The sequence below is a fragment of the Hemicordylus capensis genome, chromosome 6 (genome assembly GCF_027244095.1).
Source record: "Hemicordylus capensis ecotype Gifberg chromosome 6, rHemCap1.1.pri, whole genome shotgun sequence".
In the NCBI taxonomy this organism is placed as follows: Eukaryota; Metazoa; Chordata; class Lepidosauria; order Squamata; family Cordylidae; genus Hemicordylus; species Hemicordylus capensis.
Genome location: NC_069662.1, coordinates 37,769,333 through 37,789,499, shown reverse-complemented (window position 1 = coordinate 37,789,499; position 20,167 = coordinate 37,769,333). Strand labels below are relative to the sequence as shown.

Genomic DNA, 20,167 nt, shown 5'->3' with positions numbered 1-20,167 from the left:
TCGGACCAAATTTAGTCCAGTTGTAGGGACAGTAGAAGGTAAGTAGGCAGATTAGTTCTTACTAGAACAACTTATTTATTAATGTTCTTGTAAAAGGAAATGAAAAGAACAGTTTGAAATGTGTAGGATTTCAACTCCAAACATGATTCATTTTATTGAATAATTACCATATGTGGTAAATTTGAATCATGTTACATTTGAATCTGACAAAGATCCTGTGCTTCTCTTGGGCATGATGTTGTTTTGGAATTCTTGATCTGATCATTGCATGTTAAAAATCTGTGGAGAACAATAACAGTTAAGATATTATTATATTCAGAATAATAATTTAAAAATTAAACCTTTCCCCCAGCACATTTCATAGTAAACACTAGTGTATTCAAGTAATTCAAGTGGCAGGGTTGTTCATGCAAAATTTGCTCTCTGTTGGTGCCACAGCCCAGCCTCAGTCAGCCCCGTGATATAGCAACCTGCTGCCACCGGGTAGAATTCTTTAGCTCTGACTGGCTCTACCAACCAGCCTCTGCATCCTCTGTCTCTAAATTTTGACCGGCAAATAGGGTGGGAAGGCAATTGGGCATGGGGTGGGAAGGATAGCTAGAGACAATGACAGAATCAAACAGTCAAAAGTGCACATGGATCAAAAATCAATCAAATTCAAAACAGATGCATATATACTAGAGCTTAGACAAATAATGTCATTACCAAATGAGCAAAAAAAGAACAAATGGAAATTGGAATCACCAAATCCTCTAGACCTCTCCAGTTGCCTCACCAGGGCTTCTGGGCTCAGCCTTCCCCTGGGCCTTTCTGATTCCTGCCCCATGCTCGCAGTTTCAGCCTCTCCTGCTTGCAGCAGCCACTCTGAAGGGTTTCAGCCCCTCTATTGGAGTTTTCAGCTCTTTCGTGATTTTCAGCAATGCAACATTCATCTCTTTTCCCTCTGATTTCAGCAGCTTCTGATACTTCAGTTCTTCCCACATCATCCTGACTGTCTTCCCTCACTCTTTCTCTGTGTGGCAGCCTTCCTTATATACAGTAGCCTTTCCCTCCAGGTTCTGTAAACAATCTATCTGGTAATTAAACCATCTGGTTTCTTTCCTGAACTTTCCCTCCTAAACAAAACTGTAATTGACACTGTGAACCTTTGACTTATTGGTTGGTTGGTTGGTTGATTGATTAAGTGCCGTCAAGTTTGTGTTGACTCTTAGCGACCACATAGATAGATTCTCTCCAGGATGATCTGTCTTCAACTTGACCTTTAAGGTCTCCCAGTGGTGCATTCATTGCTGCTGTGATCGAGTCCATCCAGCTTGCTGCTGGTCTTCCTCTCCTTCTCTTTCCTTCAACTTTTCCCAGCATTATGGACTTCCCAAGGGAGCTGGGTCTTCGCATAATGTGTCCAAAGTATAATAGTTTGACCCTGGTCATTTGTGTCTTGAGTGAAAATTCTGGATTGATTTGTTCTATGATCCATTTGTTTGTTTTCCTGGCTGTCCATGGTATCCTCAAAAGTCTTCTCCAGAACCAAAGTTCAAAAGCGTCAATGCTTTTTCTATGTTGCTTCTTCAAAGTCCAGCTTTCACATCCATAGAGTGTCATGGGGGAAACCATTGTCCAAACGATTCTAATCTTTGCAGGTATAGACACGTCACGGCATCTGACCTATTACATGACCATTACTACGGGACATGGGGAATAGGTAGTCATTCTAAAACACGGACAGCACAATAACAAATAGATTAGGATTTGGATTAGGCCTTATCCTTTGCAGGATAAGGATTAGGCCTTAATAAGGTTTAGGCCATATCCTTATCCGTATCCTGATCATCCTTATCTTTATCCTTATAGGATCCTTAAAGATTTCTTTCCCAACCCACCTGCTGCCACTGCTTTCTCCCCCTGCCCCACCACCATTTTCTTGCCCACCCACCCCCATTTTCTCTTCCCACCCACCCCCACCACCATTGCCATTTTCTCCCACCACCCACCCCCATTTTCTCCCCCTGCCACCATTTTGTTTCCCATCTCCGTCCTCTGGCACCGCTGCTTTCCTCTTCTCATGCCAGCAGCTTGCTTGCAAACTCTTGCAAGAGCTGCCATACATGAGATTAGTGATGGGTACACCACACACACACACACACACACAGAGAGAGAGAGAGAGAGAGAGAGAGAGAGAGAGAGAGAGAGCATATTCTGATATTTAAAAATATATACTGCATTCAGCTAATTTGAGTGGCAGGATTGTAAATCATAGGGAAGTGTGTTTGTGCAGGGCATGTGTGTTTGTGTGTGTGTGTGTATTTGTATGAAATGTTTGTGGATTTGTTTAGAGTTTTGTGCTCAGGCTTCTCACACACACACACACAAAATCCCCAAACAGACTTCTGCCTTTAGACAGGGAGGAAGAAAAGGTGCTTTGAAACAGTTGGGAAAGAGGCAGGCTGCGCCGGGGGAGGAATTAGAAATGCAGCCAAGAGAGGAAGTAAAGAAGGCAGATGGAATAAAACACATTTATGAATGAATGAATAAATAAATAAAGGGACTGCCTCATGGAAGGGAAAGCTTATGGAAATCCTAAATGCAGGTCTCTAGAAGCTAGCCTGAAAAGTATTGTGTGTGATGAGGCCCAGGGGTGTGGGGAGTTTGGCCGCGGCCAGAGGACAAGGTCCCCTGCATCTTGCGTCAGGCGCAGGGAGTGGGGCCAGTGCTGAGGATGGGGCCCCCCATTGGCCCCAGCACAGCTTCTCTTCCCCAGTCAGCGGTTTGTGGAAATTGCTGACTGGGAGCTCCTTTCCCTGCCTAAGTAGCTCCCAGTCAGCCATTCCACAAACCGCCGTCTGAGGAAGGGAAGCTCTGCCAGGGTTGACGGCCCCCATCCTCAGCACTGGCCCCGCCCCCTGCGTCTGCTGTCCATTTGGGCCTTCTCCCATTTTCCCCAGGCAGCGTTTCATTGAAACGCTGCCTGACCGGGCTTTTCCCCCCAGCACAGCCAGCATTTCAAATGAAACACTGGCTAGGGAGGAGAGGGGCATCGTTCTGCTGGTGAGCGCTTCATTCGCCCGCTGGGAGCAGAAGGGGGCAAGGGGGTGTGCTGGCCAAGGGTGAGGGGGTGCCTTGGTGTGTCCCCCCCCCCCCCCCGCCGACCCTGGCAGCTGCAGGATGATCGTCTCCCCTTGCTCCATGGTCCCTACCTGCACTCCTGGATGAGGCATTGCTTCTTGTCCTGGTAGGCTTTGGTGGAGCCAGGGACCTTTTTGTACCAAGTGTGTGCTCTACCCCAATTAAGTCTGCATAGTTGTATCCTCTCTGTTCCATTCCGAGATTATTCAGTTTGGGCTTTTCATCAGGCTGAGCAACATTTGTTTCATGCACGTGTATGTGCACATGCGCATGCGCGCGCGCACACACACACACACACACGCAAGTGCACATCACTTTTAGTTACTTTTTAATTGATCCTGATAAATACTCCTACCTCTGCAGTGAGCAGGGTCTTGCAGTAATCCAATGTGTCCAGTAGATGGCATTCTGGCATAGCTGAGGTCCAAGAATCAAACTTTGGAAAAGAAGGAAACTGCAAGAATCCATAGCCACCAAAGAGGTAGCACCAAAGCAACAGCAGCCCAGTGCAAACTACCTGCACAGTTGCATTTTTCCCTGCGATGGAGGTGCATGTGAAAGCCTTGTTCCAATTCAGTGTCCCTTTCTTCTTCTTTTGCACACACGCAACCCCGCCCCCCACAACCCGTCCCCTTTCTATCAAAGAAATAATGGATATGGATATTTGCCAGCACTGGCTAGGGGGATGCACAGCCTAGAAATAAATTTTGTAAAAGCAGACCACCACATCAAATAGCAAGAGAGCACTGCAGCGGGGAAGTAGGGGAGTCTTATTAAAAGAGCTAAAGGCTATATAGGCTAAACACTAGCTGTGTGGTAGAGAACATGCTCTGCTTGTAAATTGTCCCAGATTCAATCCACAGCCTCTCCAGTTAAATGGAGCTCAAGACCAGGTGTCTCTATTAGACCTTGGAGAGCCACTGCCAGCCAGAGCAGACACTACTGAGCTAGATGGGCCATGGCCTGACTCAATATAAAACAGCTTTAGCCTTTATAGCGAAGCCCACTCACAGAAGGGACACAACATGAATGCTCAGCCTCTAACAGCCAAGCAAAGGAAAATCAAACACATTTCATAAGAATAGTTTGCTTATGTATGTATGTGTGTGTGTTTATTTATTTATTTGTTTGTTTGTTTAATATTTAATGTATTGAACTTCTATACTGCCCAAACTGTCACCTCTGGTGGATCAGACCCAAGGCCTATCTAATCCAACATCCTGTTTCATACTTTGCCCCACCAAATGCCTCTAGGAAGCCCACAGGCAAGAGCGGAGGGCATGCCCTCTCTCCTGCTGTTGCTCCCCCTGCAACTGGCATTTAGAGAGGCATCTTGTTTCTGAGGCTGGAGGTGGCCCACAGCCACCAGACTAGTACCTATTGATAGACCTGTCCTCCATGAATTTATCTAGGCCCTTCTTGAAACCATACAGGCTGTTGGCTGTCACTGCATCTTGTGGCAGAGAATTCCATAGGTTAACTATGAAAAAATTACTTCCTTTTGTTGGCCCTAAATTTCTTGGCCATTAGTTTCATGGGATGACCCCTGGTTCTAGAGATATGTGAGAGGGGGGAAAGGTTCTCTCTACCCACTCCCTCCACATCATGCATAATTTTATAGACCTCTATCATGTTGCATCTCAGTCATCTTTTTTCTAAATGAAAAAGCCCCAGGTGTTGTAGCCTTGCCTCATTAAAAAGGTGCTCTAGGCCCCTGATCATCTTGGTTGCCCTCTTCTGCACCTTCTCAAGTGCTATAATGTCCTTTTTGAGGTACAGTGACCTGTACACAGTTTCCCAAATGTGGCCACACCATACATTTGCATAAGGGCATTATGATATTAGCAATTTTCTTTTCAACCCCCCTGCTAATGATTCCTAGCATAGAGTTAGCTTTTTCCCCACAGCTGCCGCATACTGAGACAACACTTTCAATGAGCTGTCCACCACGACCCCAAGATCTCTCTCCTGGTCAGTCACCAACACCTCAGAGCCCATCAGCGTATATGTGAAGTGTGGGGCGGGGGAGGGGTTGCCCCAATATGCATCACTTTACACTTGCTAGCACTGAACCACATTTGCCATTTTGTCGCTCACTCCCCCAGTTTAGAGAGATCCTTTTGGAGCTCCTCGCAATCTGTTTTGGATTTCACTACCCTAAATAGTTTGGTGTCATCTGCAAATTTGGCCACCTCACTGCTTACCCCAACTTTTAGATCATTTAGGAACATAGGAAGCTGCCATATACTGAGTCAGACCACTGGTCTATCTAGCTCAGTATTGCCTTTACAGACTGGCAGCGGCTTCTCCAAGGTTGCAGGCAGGAGCTCTCTCAGCCCTATCTTGGAGAAGCCAGGGAGGGAACTTGAAACCTTCTGCTCTTCCCATTTATGAATAGATGTAAGAGCACAGGCCCTGCTGAAGGAGAACCAGCATGGCTTCTGCAAAAGTAAATCTTGCCTCACCAACATTTTTGAGTTCTTTGAGAGTGTCAACAGGTGTGTGGATAAAAGTGTTCCAGTTGGCATAGTATACCCGGACTGTCAAAAAGCTTCCGACAAAGTTCCTCATCAAAGACGCTGGAGAAAATTTAGTGGTCACGGAATAAAGGAACCGGTTCATGTGTGGATTGGTAGCTGAAGGACAGGAAAGAGAGGGTAGGTATACATGGACATATAATTGAAGTCACCCATCATTACAGCTCTGTCTCTCTTGGATGCGTCCCTCGTTGCCTTCACCCTGGTCAAAAGGTTTCTAAAAGTTGGAGGCACTGGAATGGGGGAATGCGGGGGCACATCCATAACTGAACCACTGTGTGCTCTGCACATGGGCCACCAGGGGGAGCTGCTGTGCTCACCCACTGCTCGCCTCTGCGGGCCCCCTGCCCATCCAACATTGGCCTCCCCATGCCTCCAACTCACCACAGATGTCACTGGCTTCCCTCCCTTTGCAGGGCATGATGTGGTATAATGATCAGTGTTCCCCTATAAGGGCTTCTGAGATGTTGTTGGTTCTCATTGCCCGCAACTGCAATGGCTTTTGTCTGGGGGTGATGGGTGTTGTAGTCAACAACCTCTGGGAATCTCTGTTACCAGGAACATGGATAATGATGTCACTGCCCTAACAGCTATTATTGCTGAAAAGGGCTTTAGCCAGGGCAGCAATGTCATTCCATCTCACAGTCAGCAAATGGAAGGAAGCCGGCAGTGACAGAGGCAGTGAGTGGGGGCCACAGGGGGTTGCAGCAGGTGGGCAGGGGGCTGCCGAGGACAGTGGTGGGTGAGCAGCAGCAGTCGTAGCATCCGGGAACACCAAAATATCTAGCCACAGGCTGCTGCCAATGTTGTTAATGCCACTGGGAGAACGTGTTGTTGGCCTGTTGTGATGTGATGGGCACTAGCCAATAATGCCTCAAACCAACCCAGAGCTATCAATAGACTCAAGTGCTTCTAATTCTGTGTCGGATTGTGGCCTAAATGCCCATGACACTTCAGCAAAAGGTCCACAATGTGTGCTACCTCAGTCCATCTAACCATGGAAATGCTGTGTGAGGGGAGCTCCAGCAACTGTGAATTAAAGTTTGGATACTTGAGAAACTGCTATTTTCTAGACATCAACAATGACTGGGGGAAATGCCAGTCTCCTAGCTACAGTCCAAAGTGGTAAAGTCCACTCTGCCACCTCAGAATTCAGCCACTCAGAGATCTGGTCAACATGTGCATCAGGGTCATGTCAGGGTCAGAAGAGCAGACTGTACCACATCAGATTGCAGGGGTGGAATGGCATTTTTGAATGCCCCCCTGTTTAATAAAAATCCTTGTAAGTTAGTGAAGTACGACTCAGAATCAGAACAGGTCAAAGACTGTATGATTAAATGGATGCAGAATCTGAACAGAACAGTCGGTATGCAACAATGGGAGTACCAATGGAAAGTGAACATCAAAATTACAGTGAAAAGCACATTAAGAGAAAATTGGTACAAAATGTATTTTCGTTGGTATATCACTCCAATGATGATTGCAGAAATGGATAGTAAGTATCCCAGAAACTGCTGGAAATGTAAGAACCAGCCCAGAACTTTTTATCATATGTGGTGGACAAGCAGCAAAGCTCAGAAATGTTGGAAGACAATCCACCGTAGGATGCAACAAATTTTAAACATAGACTTTTGCTTTTTACCAGACATTTTTATGTTAAATATCACCAAGCCTTATATACCTGTAGAATACATGGAGCTGTCTTTATATATGACCACGGCCACTAGGATCCTTTATACTTCTTACTGGGAAACACATTTAGTCCCGACATTAGAGGAATGGCAACTTAAACTCTGGGAATATGCATCAATGGCAAGGATTACCTCATACATAAAGAGTAAACCAGCGGATAAATCTGAACTTACTTGGGAACCATATATACGATACAATTTGCTGCAGGGTTGGATACCTCATCCGAGATTTGGATTTTCTCTGCAAATAAACTCGTGAGCAAAACTTTTTAAATTTTAGTATTGATTAACTTTGATCCCTAATGTACATTTCTAATTGGAGGTCAACAGACTAAATCGAAATGAGTAGATAGAATAGAGTGTTGATATGATAGAGAGTTGAAATCCGGGTTGATGTATAAGACATATGTGAGATTTTTTTGATTTTTTTGATTTTTTTTTTTGCTGCATTTGTGTAATTTTCTTTTTCTTTGCTGTAATTTTCTTTTCTGTTACAAATAAAATATGGCAAGGGGGGAGGACTTGCAAACTTGCACAACAAGGAGGAAAGTTTTTGTCAAGCTCACTTCCTACTGTGCTACTTTCCCTTTCATACAGGGAAATGTGTAATAGGGGAACATTAAATAATGTCACACACACACACACACTTGCAGTCTGATGTAGTACAGTCTGCTCTACCTCCTCAGAACTCTCTTACCTCATTCTCCTGCCTGCGTAGGTCAGATCATGGACAAGCAGTAATAGCTGGGCTTCATGTTCAGCAACATGTAGTCCAGATGGTGCTGAACTACAACTCCTATCATCCCCAGCCACAATAAGTAGTTCAGCGACATCATCTGGAGGCCCCCAGGATGGAAACCACTGAACTTGAGGAAAGTGCCATGCTAGAAGATGCTTCCTTGCTAGAGCTGTGTGAGTCAGGCCTGGGAAAGGGTGACAGAAACCCTGGTTGGATTCAGGTTGTCGTTCATGGATTCCCCAGGTGGCTGATGGTGCCACCCACTTCAAATGAATGGAGCCATAACTGAGATGGTCAGCACGAGGGGTGATTGACAGCGGGGCGGTGGGACTTCCTCCTCTGCTTTTGCCCACTGTAACCATGAGTGCTCGGTTACATTCTTTTTTGTGTTGCAATACTCAGCACTTGCTTCCCACCTCAGTGCTGGCTGAGGTTCTAGCTCCTGCCCTCAGTGCTGCCCAGGTTGTGATGTGCTCTTGGATCCCTGCCTTGAAGCAGATCCAAGCTCAGCTGAGAAGAGGATGCCATGCTCGAGACGATGCACAGTATTACAGAGCCATAATATTGCACCCCAGGGCTGCTGCAGTCTTCTAAGCAAGCCCCAACATTGTCCAGAAGCAGCGGGTGTGGATGAGTGCATAGCCACTCTATGGGCAGACAGTGTGCTAGCTGAGCAAACTGCTAATTGAGAGGAGAGCTGGGCTTGTGGTAGCAAGCATGACTTGTCCCCTTAGCTAAGCAGGGTCTGCCCTGGTTGCATAGGAATGGGAGACTTGATGTGTGGGCACTATAAGTTATTCCCGCTCTGGGAAGAGTATCTAGGCTCCAAGTTCCCTCCCTGGCTTCTTCTCCAAGATAGGGCTGAGAGAGATTCCTGCCTGCAACCTTGGAGAAGCTGCCGCCACCAGTCTGGGAAGACAATACTGAGTTAGATAGACCAATGATCTGATTCAGTATGTAGCAGCTTCCTGTGTTCCTAAAGGGGCGCCTTTCAAAGTGGCGATTCTCTTATATTTAGTGGGGGAGAGCAAGTGGCCCAGTCTAACCCCAGCACAGCATCTCTCCAGTGGCTGTTGCTGGTGTCTACTTCATGTATCTTTATGGATGCAGATGGGCTGCTGATGCCCAGGAGCTGCCTGCCATGCCTGCCTGTGCCGCTCCCCCCCCCCGCCCCGCCCCGACACACACACACTGGCTGCTCAGCCCAGCACTGGCCACATTGGCAAGCACGGAGCTGCTCCATCAGCATAAGAACAGGGGGCAGGCCTGCTCTCTCCCTGGCAGGGTACTCTGCCAGTGCATTGATGTCATCAGTCAACACCAATGTGACCTGACTCAGACGGGCGGGCAGGCAGTAGAGGCAGGCCGTGGGTTCCATGAAGGTAGGTGGCGTCTGGCTGCCTCACATCTTGCCACACACCTGAGAGTGGAAGCAGTGTTGTGGATGGGGAAAGCTGTAGTGGAAGTGCTGCTTCCACCCCTGCTGCTTCTGAACAGGGTCGGGGGGGGGGGGGCTCATGTAGAAGTCTGCCGCAGCCCCAGAGTGCCGCATGAGGGTTCCGTAACGGGGCATACCATGTGGGCTAGTGTTAATCCACCCGCCCAAGAACTGAGGGCCCTAATTTGTCATTCTGCAGCCCACTCAGGGCACCACTTTTGTCTTTGCTATCCTCAGGACCCAGAGGTGCACCTAGGTCATTTTGGAGCCTGGACCTAAAGGCCTTTTGGGGGGCCCCTACTGCTCCTGCTGCTGCCAGTAGGTAAGCCGCAATGCATTGGTGTTTTTTTTACACCAAAACATGCTCAGGGAAAGCTGGGAACTCTCTTTTTTATAGAAGATATTCTGAATAAGATACATCCCACTGACTTGCAGAGAGATACCACATTTTGCATGGACAATCCTGCCACTTAAATTAGTGGACCACTCAGCATTTGGAGCCCCCCCCCCCCCGCCAGCATTTGGAGGTCCCCCAGGCCTGCAGGGGACTGGAATTCCAGCTGGATGCCCAGTCCCAAGAGCGCCACTGTCAGGACCCAAAGAGAGTCCCCTGCTAACAGAGCAAAGAGACACCTTTTAAAAGTGCTTTTAAAGGTGATTCTCTTGATTTTGCAGTGGGGGAGCAGCTGGCCCTGTCCAGCCCTAGCACAGCATCCCTCCAGTGGCTGTTGCTCGTGGCTGTCTTATGTTTTGTTTTTTAAGATTGGGAGCCCTTTGGGGACAGGGAGCCATTTTATTTATTTATATCTAGGTAAACCGCTTTGGGAACTTTGGTTGAAAAGCGGGATATAAATATCCGTCGTATTTGTTTGTAGAAAAGGAATAAGCAAAACTTGCGCTAGGTGTCTCCGTTAAATTTGCTCTTTATTGTGGACGCAGAGAGACTTCATTGAAAATACAAACATTTACACATACACTCACACACATACACGCACACGGACACACAAATGATGTATAAAACAGAGCCAGAGTGGGGACTTTCACTGGTGAGTCAACACAGACATCACTATAAATAGAATCTAGACCACCACCAAAGACATGCACACCCCACCTTGCCCCCAGGCACAAAGATCTCCTGCAGCGCCCCCTGCTGGCATATGAGAAGAAGAGGCATGGCTTCGTCCTAATGCTGTTGTCTGGAAAAAGAGATTCTTTCCCAAGCCTCAATATCCCAGAGGAAATTGGGGGAGTGGGGGGAGAGGACAGGCCCTCTTTAAAGAAAGGTTTCAGCTCATCAAGGCTTGATTGTTGTTAAAAAATGCAAACGACACCACAGAATTGGAACGTTTAAAAAGAGGCCACCCATGGCCTGCCTGCCAGCCACGGAATGGGAAGGTCATCACCACATGTAGGAATCGTCGAATCTGCCCAAAACAAAAACAATAATGGGATCATAGAGTTGGGGAAGGGAGCAAGAGTGCACCAAATCCCCATCTCAAAAGCAAGATCATCCCACCCACTCCACATCCCCGAACCAGACCACTGACAAGCCATAAGGGAGATGTGTGTGGGGGTGTGAGTGTGTATCTTAAATAATGGCTCGCTAGCAATGATCTATTTTACATGAACCGTTTTACATACAGATCATCCTTCCTGGGCCACTGAGAAGGGGTGTGCTCTAAACCTGAACCCGTGCCATAGAATACGTTTGATGTCACGCTTCAGTCATGAATGGCATTTAAACCATATTGTAGGGATCTTGAGACTAATGTATGGATCTGTAGTCTAGCTTACCCCTGCTAATAGAGCAAAGAGACATCTTTTAAAATGGTGGTCCTCTTAAATTTAGCAGGGCGGGGGAGAGTAACTGGCCCTCTCCACCCCCAGCACAGCATCCCTTCAGTGGCTGTTGCTGGGGTCTGTCTTATGTTTCTTTTTTTAGATCGTGAGCCCTTTGGAGACAGGGAGCCCTCTTACTTATGTATTATTTATTCTTCTATGTTATCCACTTTGAGCACTTTGGTTGAAGAGCGGAATATAAATACTCATAGCTCGAAAAAATAGGGGTCTGAGTCTGTGCAGGATGCTATTTCCCTATTGCTGGTTTCTCTTGGGCTTTGGGGGCTAAATCCAATTGTTTCTGGATAAGGGCTCTGGCTTCAAGTCAGGCTTGACTCCTAATTTGGCATAATTAGGCACTGGGGATGCCCTTCCCCTAAATCAGTAAGTTTAAGGGAAAAGTCTCTTAGCATGTACCTGCCCTACCCAACCCCAGCACGGAGTCCAGTAGCTGACCATGGTTTACCTTATGTTTCTTGTTAGCCTGTGAGTCCTTTTGGGAAAGGGAACTCTTATCTATCTATCTATCTATCTATCTATCTATCTATCTATCTATCTATCTGTCTATCTGTCTATCTATCGAACTGTCTATCGATCTGTCTATCTATCTATCTAAACCACATTGAGAAAAATGTGGTTTGTTGAAAAGCAGTATATACATTGTAGTAGTAGTAGTAGTAGTAGTAGTAGTACACACATGACGCTGCCATACTGAGTCAGAGTTGGTCCACCTACCTCTGTATTGCCTATGCTGATTTGCAGCAACTCCCCAGAGTTTCAAAGTGAGGGCTTTCCCAGCAAAGTCAGGGATTGGACCTGGGGCCTTCTGCATACAGAACATGGGCACCACCGCTGAGCTATTAATTTTATTTATTTATTTATTTCATATGCTGCCTGACTTCAGAGGCTCTTGATAGGGCCTCATTGCCCTCGTGCATCCCTTTCCACGGGGGCGGAGCCACCATTGGGCGAGTGGGTTCAAAGAACCTGGGCCACCGCCCCCAGGGACTGTGCCTCACAGCCCCAGACACGCCCCCGCCCCACATCTGCCGCCAGATACAGGGGGCGTTAATTTGCTCCCAACGGGGCCCCATTTGGAACCGAAACCAGCCCTTGCTGTGTTGGCAGCATGGCTGGAGTGATTCTCCTTGCCTTTTAAACGCAGGGAGAGCCGCTTCTGGCCGCGCTGCCAATGCAGCGTGGGCCGATCTCCCTTCCACACGGGGCCACGCGGCCCCATTTGAGAGGGAGACCACACCCCCGCACCTGACATCAGATGTGGGGACATGGCTAGCCCCCCACGCATATGATGCCAGGTGTAGGGGGTGGAGCCAGGGGGCCGCGGTGGTGGCCGAACACGGACCACCACCAGCCTCCCTCTGCTCCTGCCTTTCTAGTCACTAATCATTGGGGGTGCGGGGATATTTCCTGGTTAGGAAGAATAGGCTCCGGAGCAGAGATATGTGGCTGTTCCTGCACAGGACTGCTTCTATTTTTTTTACTGCAAAAACAAAGTTTTGCACAGGGGACTCACCGTGATCTGCCGTTGTGCTCACTGTTGCTGCTACTGCTGCTGCTGTCTCCAAAAATAAGTTCCGACATCAGGGTCTCTGGGCTGGATCTCTTGCCATACCTTGTGAGAGAGGAATGGGTGAGTGACAGAGTGAACGCCATCCTGTTTATTCCCCTGGAGAGAGCAAGAGACTGCCCAGAACTAATTCTTAATTCAGTTCACAGCTCATTAGAACAGCCCTGCTGGATCAGGCCCAAGGCCCATCTAGTCCAGCATCCTGTTTCACACAGTAGCCCACCAGGTGCCACTGGAAGCCTACAGGCAGGAGTTGAGGGTGTGCCCTCTCTCCTGCTGTTACAACTGGTATTCAGAGACATCCTTGGTCAGAAATACATTGGATAAGAAAGTCAAGGGCGGGGGGATCCGTATATGCAAATCCTGAGAAGATTGTCTGAGTTTGAAAATCCCTAGTCTCCAAGTTCCCTAGCATCAATCACCAGTTGGCTGCTGAAAGCAGTTCTGGAGATGTGAATGGCTCGATATTGTGACAATTATTGGGAAACCCCTTGGGGAAAAGATCTCCAGGAGTAGCTTCAGTCAGAGTTGGCAACCCCGGGAGAGTAGGTGACCAGCTACAAACTGGTCACAAAAATTGACCCTTATGGGAGGAGATCTGGTCTTGTGGTAGCAAGCATGAATTGTCCCCTTTGCTAAGCAGGGTCTGCCCTGGTTTACATTTGAATAGGAGACTACATGTGTGAGCACCACAAGATAGTCCCCTTTGGAGGTGGAGTCATAGCTCAGTGTAAGAGCACCTGCATGCTTGCATGCAAAAGGTTCCAAGTTCCCTCCCTGGCATCTCCAAGATGGGGTTGAGAGAGACTCCTGCCTGTAATCTTGGAGAAGTTGCTGCCAGCCTGGGTAGACAATACTGAGCTAGATGGACCAAAGTTCTGACTCAGTATAAGGCAGCTTCCCAACCTCCTGAGAGGTACTTCTGTTAGTGATTCTCAAGTCCAGGAATTATTGGAGAAAGCACTGTGGAGGTGGGCACTAGAGAGTTGCGATTACAGAGGAGAAGCTTCTCTTATTGATTGCTGCGGGAGCAGAACCCTATTCAGACACTGGGGCAGTTCACATGATCCTAATCTGAGCCGGAGAAGCCCCCTGTCCCAGTTTGGGAGCTGTGCATGCCCCCACTTGCCCATCAGCTACCAGTTAAAACCCAAACCAGAGGTGCCATCTAAGCAGCAGCTGGGTTGGGGGAATTTTCCTCCGATCTCCTTCAGCAGCTGGGTACAGACAGAAAGTGGGCGGCTGTACATGTGTTCATTATACCATGTGAATAACTGTACCTGTGAACACGGCACACAGATTGTACTAACGCTGAACACAATGTGTGGATAGGATGATGGTGTGCTGTTCTTCCACAGGCAGAGTAAGGCCAGGGTCAGGTTGGAAATTCCCTCATGCCCACAGCCAGGGTGGAGAGTTCAAGAGCCACAGGGTGTCACAAGGAAGTTAAGAAACCGGCCCAGAGAGGAGGTAAAGGTAAAGTGTGCTGTTGAGTCTGTGTCGGCTCCTGGTGCCCACAGAGCCCTGTGGTTGTCTTTGGTAGAATAGAGGAAGGGTTTACCATTGCCTCCTCTTGCGCAGTAGGAGATGATGCCTTTCAGCATCTTCCTATATTACTGCTGCCTGATATAGGTGTTTTTCCATAGTCTGGGAAACATACCAGCAGGGATTCGAACCAGCAACCTCTGGCTTGCTAGTCAAGTCATTTCCCCGCCACGCCATCAGGTGGCTTAGGAGAGTGCTTGCTTTATAGCCCCCTCGGTCAGGTTTCCAATTAGGTTTCTAGGAGATGAGAGCTTCTTTAATGGGTTATTCCAGGCTGCCAGCACTAATGGGAAAGTGCCTAATCGGGCGTTTTATGGCTAGTTTCTGCATTCACTCCCTAAGAGGCTTCCAGAGAGGTAGCCAAGCTCTTCCGTTGCATGAGAAACAACAAAGAGTCTTGTGTTTAAGGACTGTTTCAATCTGTTGTGAATGTTCTTGTATTTGAGGATTTAAACTATCATTATGTTTGCTGTTTTTAATGGTATGCTGCTTTGTGTTTGTTGTTGTTGTTTCCAAATAGAAAAAAGGTTGTGCCCTCAAGTCAGTGTCGACTCCTGGCACCCACAGAGCCATGTGGTTTTATTGGTAGAATGCAGGAGGGGTTGACCATTGCCATTTCCCGCACAGTATGAGATGGTGCCTTTCAGCACCTTCCTATATCACTGCTGTCCAAAATAGGAGTTTTCCATAGTCTGGGAAACACACCCGCAGGGATTCGAACCAACAGCCTCCTGCTCTCTAGGCAGGTTAATTCCTTGCCACGCCATTAGGTGGCTCTCAGATAGAAAAGTAGCCCTAAATTAGAGATTCCCAACCTTGGCTCCCAGATGTTGTTGGACTACTACAATTCCTATCATCCCCAGCCACAGAGTGGGGAAGATGGGAGTTGTAGTCTTCAGTCCCCTGTAGAGGATGATGGGAGTTGTAATCTGACAACATCTGGGGATCCAAGTGTGAGGACCTCCATATTAGGTAAATAAATGCATATACACACACACACACACACACACACACACACACACAAACCTCTGCCTTGTCACCAGGTTGATGTAATGTCGCAGAGCTGAGAAATATTTGGCCATTTCTTCAGGGGAAGCATCTTCTCCAGGGCTTTCTGGCTTGGGAGGATAGGCGTCCACTAAGGCTCCCAAACAGAATAAGATGCACAGGGTCACAGCAATCCCGAGGGGACAAGGCTTCAGAGAGGCAACCATCTAGGGGAGAGGGGAAGGGGGAAAGAGATGGGGAGAGAGGTGGGGAGGGTATGTAAAAAGCTTTGCTGAACAGCTCCAAACTGACCAAGTGGCATTTGGTTAGCACTGTAATAGCACCCAGTTCCACCAACACCATTGATATACCACTTTGCAGCAAAAATAAGTTCTAAAATAATATAGAATAATAATGAGGATGATGGTAATGGTCAAGATAAATAATAAGGTGGTGGTTCCCTGACCCTCGCAAAAGGCCCATAGTCTAAAAAAGAAACACAAAGTAGACACCAGCAACAGCCACTGGAGGAATGCTGTGCTGGGGTTGAACAGGGCCAGCTGCTCTCCACCAGCGAAATACAAGGGAATCACGACTTTGAAAGGTGTCTCTTTGCCTCGTTAGCAGGGGCCCTTGGAAGGTCTGGATGCTTCCAGCTTGGGCTGCCAACGCTGACTGAAGGCTTTCTTAGAGATTCCAGCCCTCCCCACCCTGCAATATTTTCCCCAGTGCTTTCCACAATACCAAGTCATGAAAACCTCCAGGATTGCTTTCAAATAGCCACTTGGAAATTAATCTTGATTCCTGGAGACCCTGGGCCAATCCTGGGTGGGTGGGGGTGGCAGCCTTGTCCAGCCACATGCTGATAAGTTCGGGTGGGTTTGCTTTGCTTTGCCGTTGACTACACTACACATCTCAAATGCGGTCAAATCCAACAAGAGCACCAACCTTACCCACACTGCCCCCAAAATTAGGGAGCTTACGGGCGGCTGTGGGGCAAGCTCTTGCAGGTGCCCCCCTCCCCAGATTGTGGCTTTGTGTGCACAGGTAGGCAGGTGTTGACCACGTCCCTGCACATATCACAGGCAGGGGGTATGGCCACGGTCGACATGACCAGCCACGCTACCCTTCTGCCACTCTCAGTGAGCACTTCCTTCAAGCACTGACTGGGTGCGCTTGCTCGCAGCAAGGCAGAGGAAGAAGCACCCGGCCAGCATCAATGAAGCATCAAAGATCAAGCATCAAAGATCAAAGAAGCATCAACTGGGAGCAGCAGAAGGGGTTGTGCTATCGTGCCGATAGTGACCATGAGTGGGGCAGAGGGAAGAGTGGCGGACAAGTATCTGGCAGTCTGCAAAGCTGCAGTGGGAAGCAGGGGTGAGCCTCTGGCAGTCCCCGGAATCGCTCCGGGTTTCCCGGAATCGCTCCAGGAATCGCTCCGCAGCGACCTGAAGACGCTCATCCCAACCCGCCAAGTTCCCATGTACCTGAAAGCTGGCCATGTGCTGGCAAAAATGGAGGTAGGAGGAGAAGCAAGTGATCCGGGCTGTCCTTAGTGAGCCCTGGCAGGGAACAGGGCCTGAGGCAAATCAGCCAGTGAGGGGGCCAGTGTTCGCTCTAACAGGGATTTCCAGATGTTGTTGACTACAACTCCCAGGATCCCCAGCTGCAACAGCTTTTGCTCAGGGATTATGGGAGTTGTAATCCACAACGTCTGGGAATCCCTGTTCGAGGGAACACTGGCCCCTTCCAGTCGATTTTAATGGGGGTTTAAAAAGCAGGGCACAGGGCAATCGCCCTGCTTGTCCAGACTTAAGGACAGCCTGGAAGTGATTTTTGATTGTGCGACTGACCTCATCAGGTGCCAGCTGCAACCTGGGTAGGACAGTGCAGCCAAATGACATCATTTCCCCAGCATTTTGTCTTAGCTCGAGGAAAAGTGCATCCTCCCCAGTTTGTGCCTAGCACATGATCACTTTCCTGTCCTCCTACCTTGATTTTTGCCAACACATGAACAGCTGGATTCTCCTCCTATCCAGCTTTTGAGAGAGGGGATGGTCCACTGCTGGCTGGCATATCATGTCCACAGGTACAAGGGATGGTTTGGCCAGACCCCCTCACACATGAGATGAGCAATACAGCTTTTGATCGTCAGAACAAGACCAGTGTATGAGGGCAGCAACCTGTTGTTTCCTAAAAAGCACCTCTTGCTACACTGAATGTTCACCTTGCAGAATGCCAGAAGTTGGGTTTTCTGTCCCTTTAAGCCTCCCCTAGTAAAGGTTTCAGGAAACAGCTTAAAACTGGGCTGGAGAATGTGGAGTGCGGAAGAATTCTAAACAGGAGAGGAAGAAGTACATGGAGATACTGGAGAGAGAATGTGGGGTTAATACAGAAGAGCCGCAGGTTCGAATTTTGCTTGGCCATAAGGTTATTATAGATGGATGAAAATGGGGAATTCCTGCACAAGAGAGATCCTTTCCCTTGAGACACCCCCATGGAGAGTGTGCAGGGAACCCGTGCTGTGAAGGACAACACAGCTTGTTGACGAGATGCCTTACATTAGACCTCACAATGACCCTAGCCTCCCACTAACTGGACAAAGAAGCATATTTTAAAGTCATGTATCTCTTACATTTGGCAGAGGGAGAGCAGCCAGCCCTATCCATCCCAATATATCATCCTTCCCAGGGGCTGTTGCTGGTGTCTAGTCTGTTTTAGATGATGAGCCCTTTCTTGTGCCGTTGTTTACTATGAAAACTGCTTTGAGAACTTTTTGTTGTTGAAAAGTGATACATGAAGATGTTTAATTAATAATACTTCAGTGAATTAAATGACTAGACCTTCAGGAGAAACCTTAAAGTGAGACAAAGCCCCACCTTACCCTGAGCCCATGGCATACAGTGGGAAAGAAAGCTCTCTCGGCACATTCAGCAGTGATTTGAATAATTGGGTGGACCAGATTTCAGGGACAACTCAGTCCCTTTCGGAGGCTGCGACTTCTACCACCACCAGTTAGATTTCCTTATGTAGCTTTTTCTGCTGTTATCTTCTGTTTGTCCCAAGATTTCGACCCAGGGCTCGTATCTGACTTGAAGTCTAGTGAGTTATAGCATTTGTAGTTCACACAGTATCTATATCAGGGACGTGGCCTCTGACAAGCAGGCAGAGGCGTAACTAGGGAAAACGGCGCCCGGGACAAGCACTGAAATGGCGCCCCCCCCGCCCCCCCACATACTACATTATACTTAGGTTTTTCCTCAGAAGCGCCCGCCGCCGCCAAGCCAGGCCACTGACTGGCCGCCAGGCGCCAGCAAAGCAAGGGGGGGCACGGGCGGCGCGGAAGGGACCGCTCGTGGGGGAGGGGCGCCGATGCGCTCCCTTGACTGCTGCAGCACTGCTGCACTGAGCAGGAAACATTTGTATTAACAAAAAGATTTTAAAAATTAAAAAAAAAAATTGTCATGGCGGCGCCCCCCACATGACCAGAAAAGCTGGCGCCCGGGGCACGTGCCCCCCCTGCCCCCCCTATAGTTATGCCTCTGCAAGCAGGGACCAGGCTTCTGGGAAATGTACAGTCGTAACAAATAACATGAGGCGAATTTCACCATCAGTGAGACTCGCCTTTGGGGGGTTTGCGGGGAGAGTGGGAGATGATCGGAAGGGAAGCCCTGGGCGGCCGGATGGGCTGCCCACATGACTGCCAGCTCTGTCACGGACCCGTGGGGGCTGCGGGGATCAGGGGCCATGCGGCCCCCGGAAGTTCCAGGATGCTCCACGCGAGCGTGTGGGGCATCCTAGAGGGCTTGTTTCAGCCTCCTGCCGGGGGTCTCCTTATGTGTTGCCGCGGCATGGAGCTGCGCCACAGCAATACACGATCCAAAAGATGGATCTTGCTCCGCTAACCTCGGCTAAGGGGAGGGGAAATTAGGAGGGTTGGCTGCCGGGAGCTGCACAGCTCCCATGGCAGCAGACGATCAGCAAAAAGCGGGCTAGGCTCCCTTGCATGAGAATCTCCTCTATAGGACTGTAGCCCAGTGGTAGAGTATCTGCTTTACATGCAGAAGATCCCAGGTTCAACCCCTGGCAGCATCCCCAGGTAAGGTCAGGAGAAACTCCTGCTTGAAACCCTGGAGAGATGCTGCCGGTCAGTGTAAGCAATACTGAACTTGATGGACCAATGGTCTGACTCTATAGAAGGCAGCTTCATATGTTCAAAATCGTACCCCTGACTAGGTTTCAAGGAGCTGCCCCTCATAGACATGAAGCAACTCTGTGTGTTTAAACATAAAACTACACCAATGGCATGGGGAAAGGTGAGGCCCAATTTTAAATGTATATGGGGTGTCTGGTCAAGGGGAGCTAAATCCTCCGGAAGGTTGAGCATGACAAAAGAAGGCTGAGGAGAGGAGAGCTGGTCTTGTGATAGCAAGCATGACTTGTCCTCATAGCTAAGCAGGGTCTGCCCTGGTTGCATATGAATGGGAGGCTTGATGTGTGAGCACTGTAAGATATTCCCCTTAAGGGATGGAGCCACTCTGGGAAGAGCATCAAGGCTCCAGGTTCCCTCCCTGGCTTCTCCAAGATAGGGCTGAGAGAGATTCCTGCTTGCAACCTTGGAGAAGCCGCTGCCAGTCTGTGAAGACAATACTGAGCTAGATAGACCAATGGTCTGACTCA

The 20,167-nt window shown here is 48.6% G+C and overlaps 1 protein-coding gene across 6 annotated transcripts in view; it reads right to left on the bottom strand.

Annotated features, from left to right (window-relative positions):
* Window positions 1-10,433: 10,433 nt before the first annotated feature.
* LOC128332149 (goannatyrotoxin-Vere1-like) overlaps window positions 10,434-20,167 on the bottom strand; it is a 31,147-nt gene continuing 21,413 nt past the window's right edge. For all 6 annotated transcript variants that reach the window (XM_053266544.1, XM_053266542.1, XM_053266543.1 and 3 more), the window contains 3 exons: window positions 15,527-15,714; window positions 12,902-13,000; window positions 10,434-10,952 (listed from right to left, as the gene is read on the bottom strand). In XM_053266544.1, coding sequence (XP_053122519.1) covers window positions 10,928-10,952; window positions 12,902-13,000; window positions 15,527-15,714 — 312 coding nt within the window. In that variant the 3' untranslated portion in view covers window positions 10,434-10,927. The remainder of the gene's footprint in view (window positions 10,953-12,901; window positions 13,001-15,526; window positions 15,715-20,167) is intronic.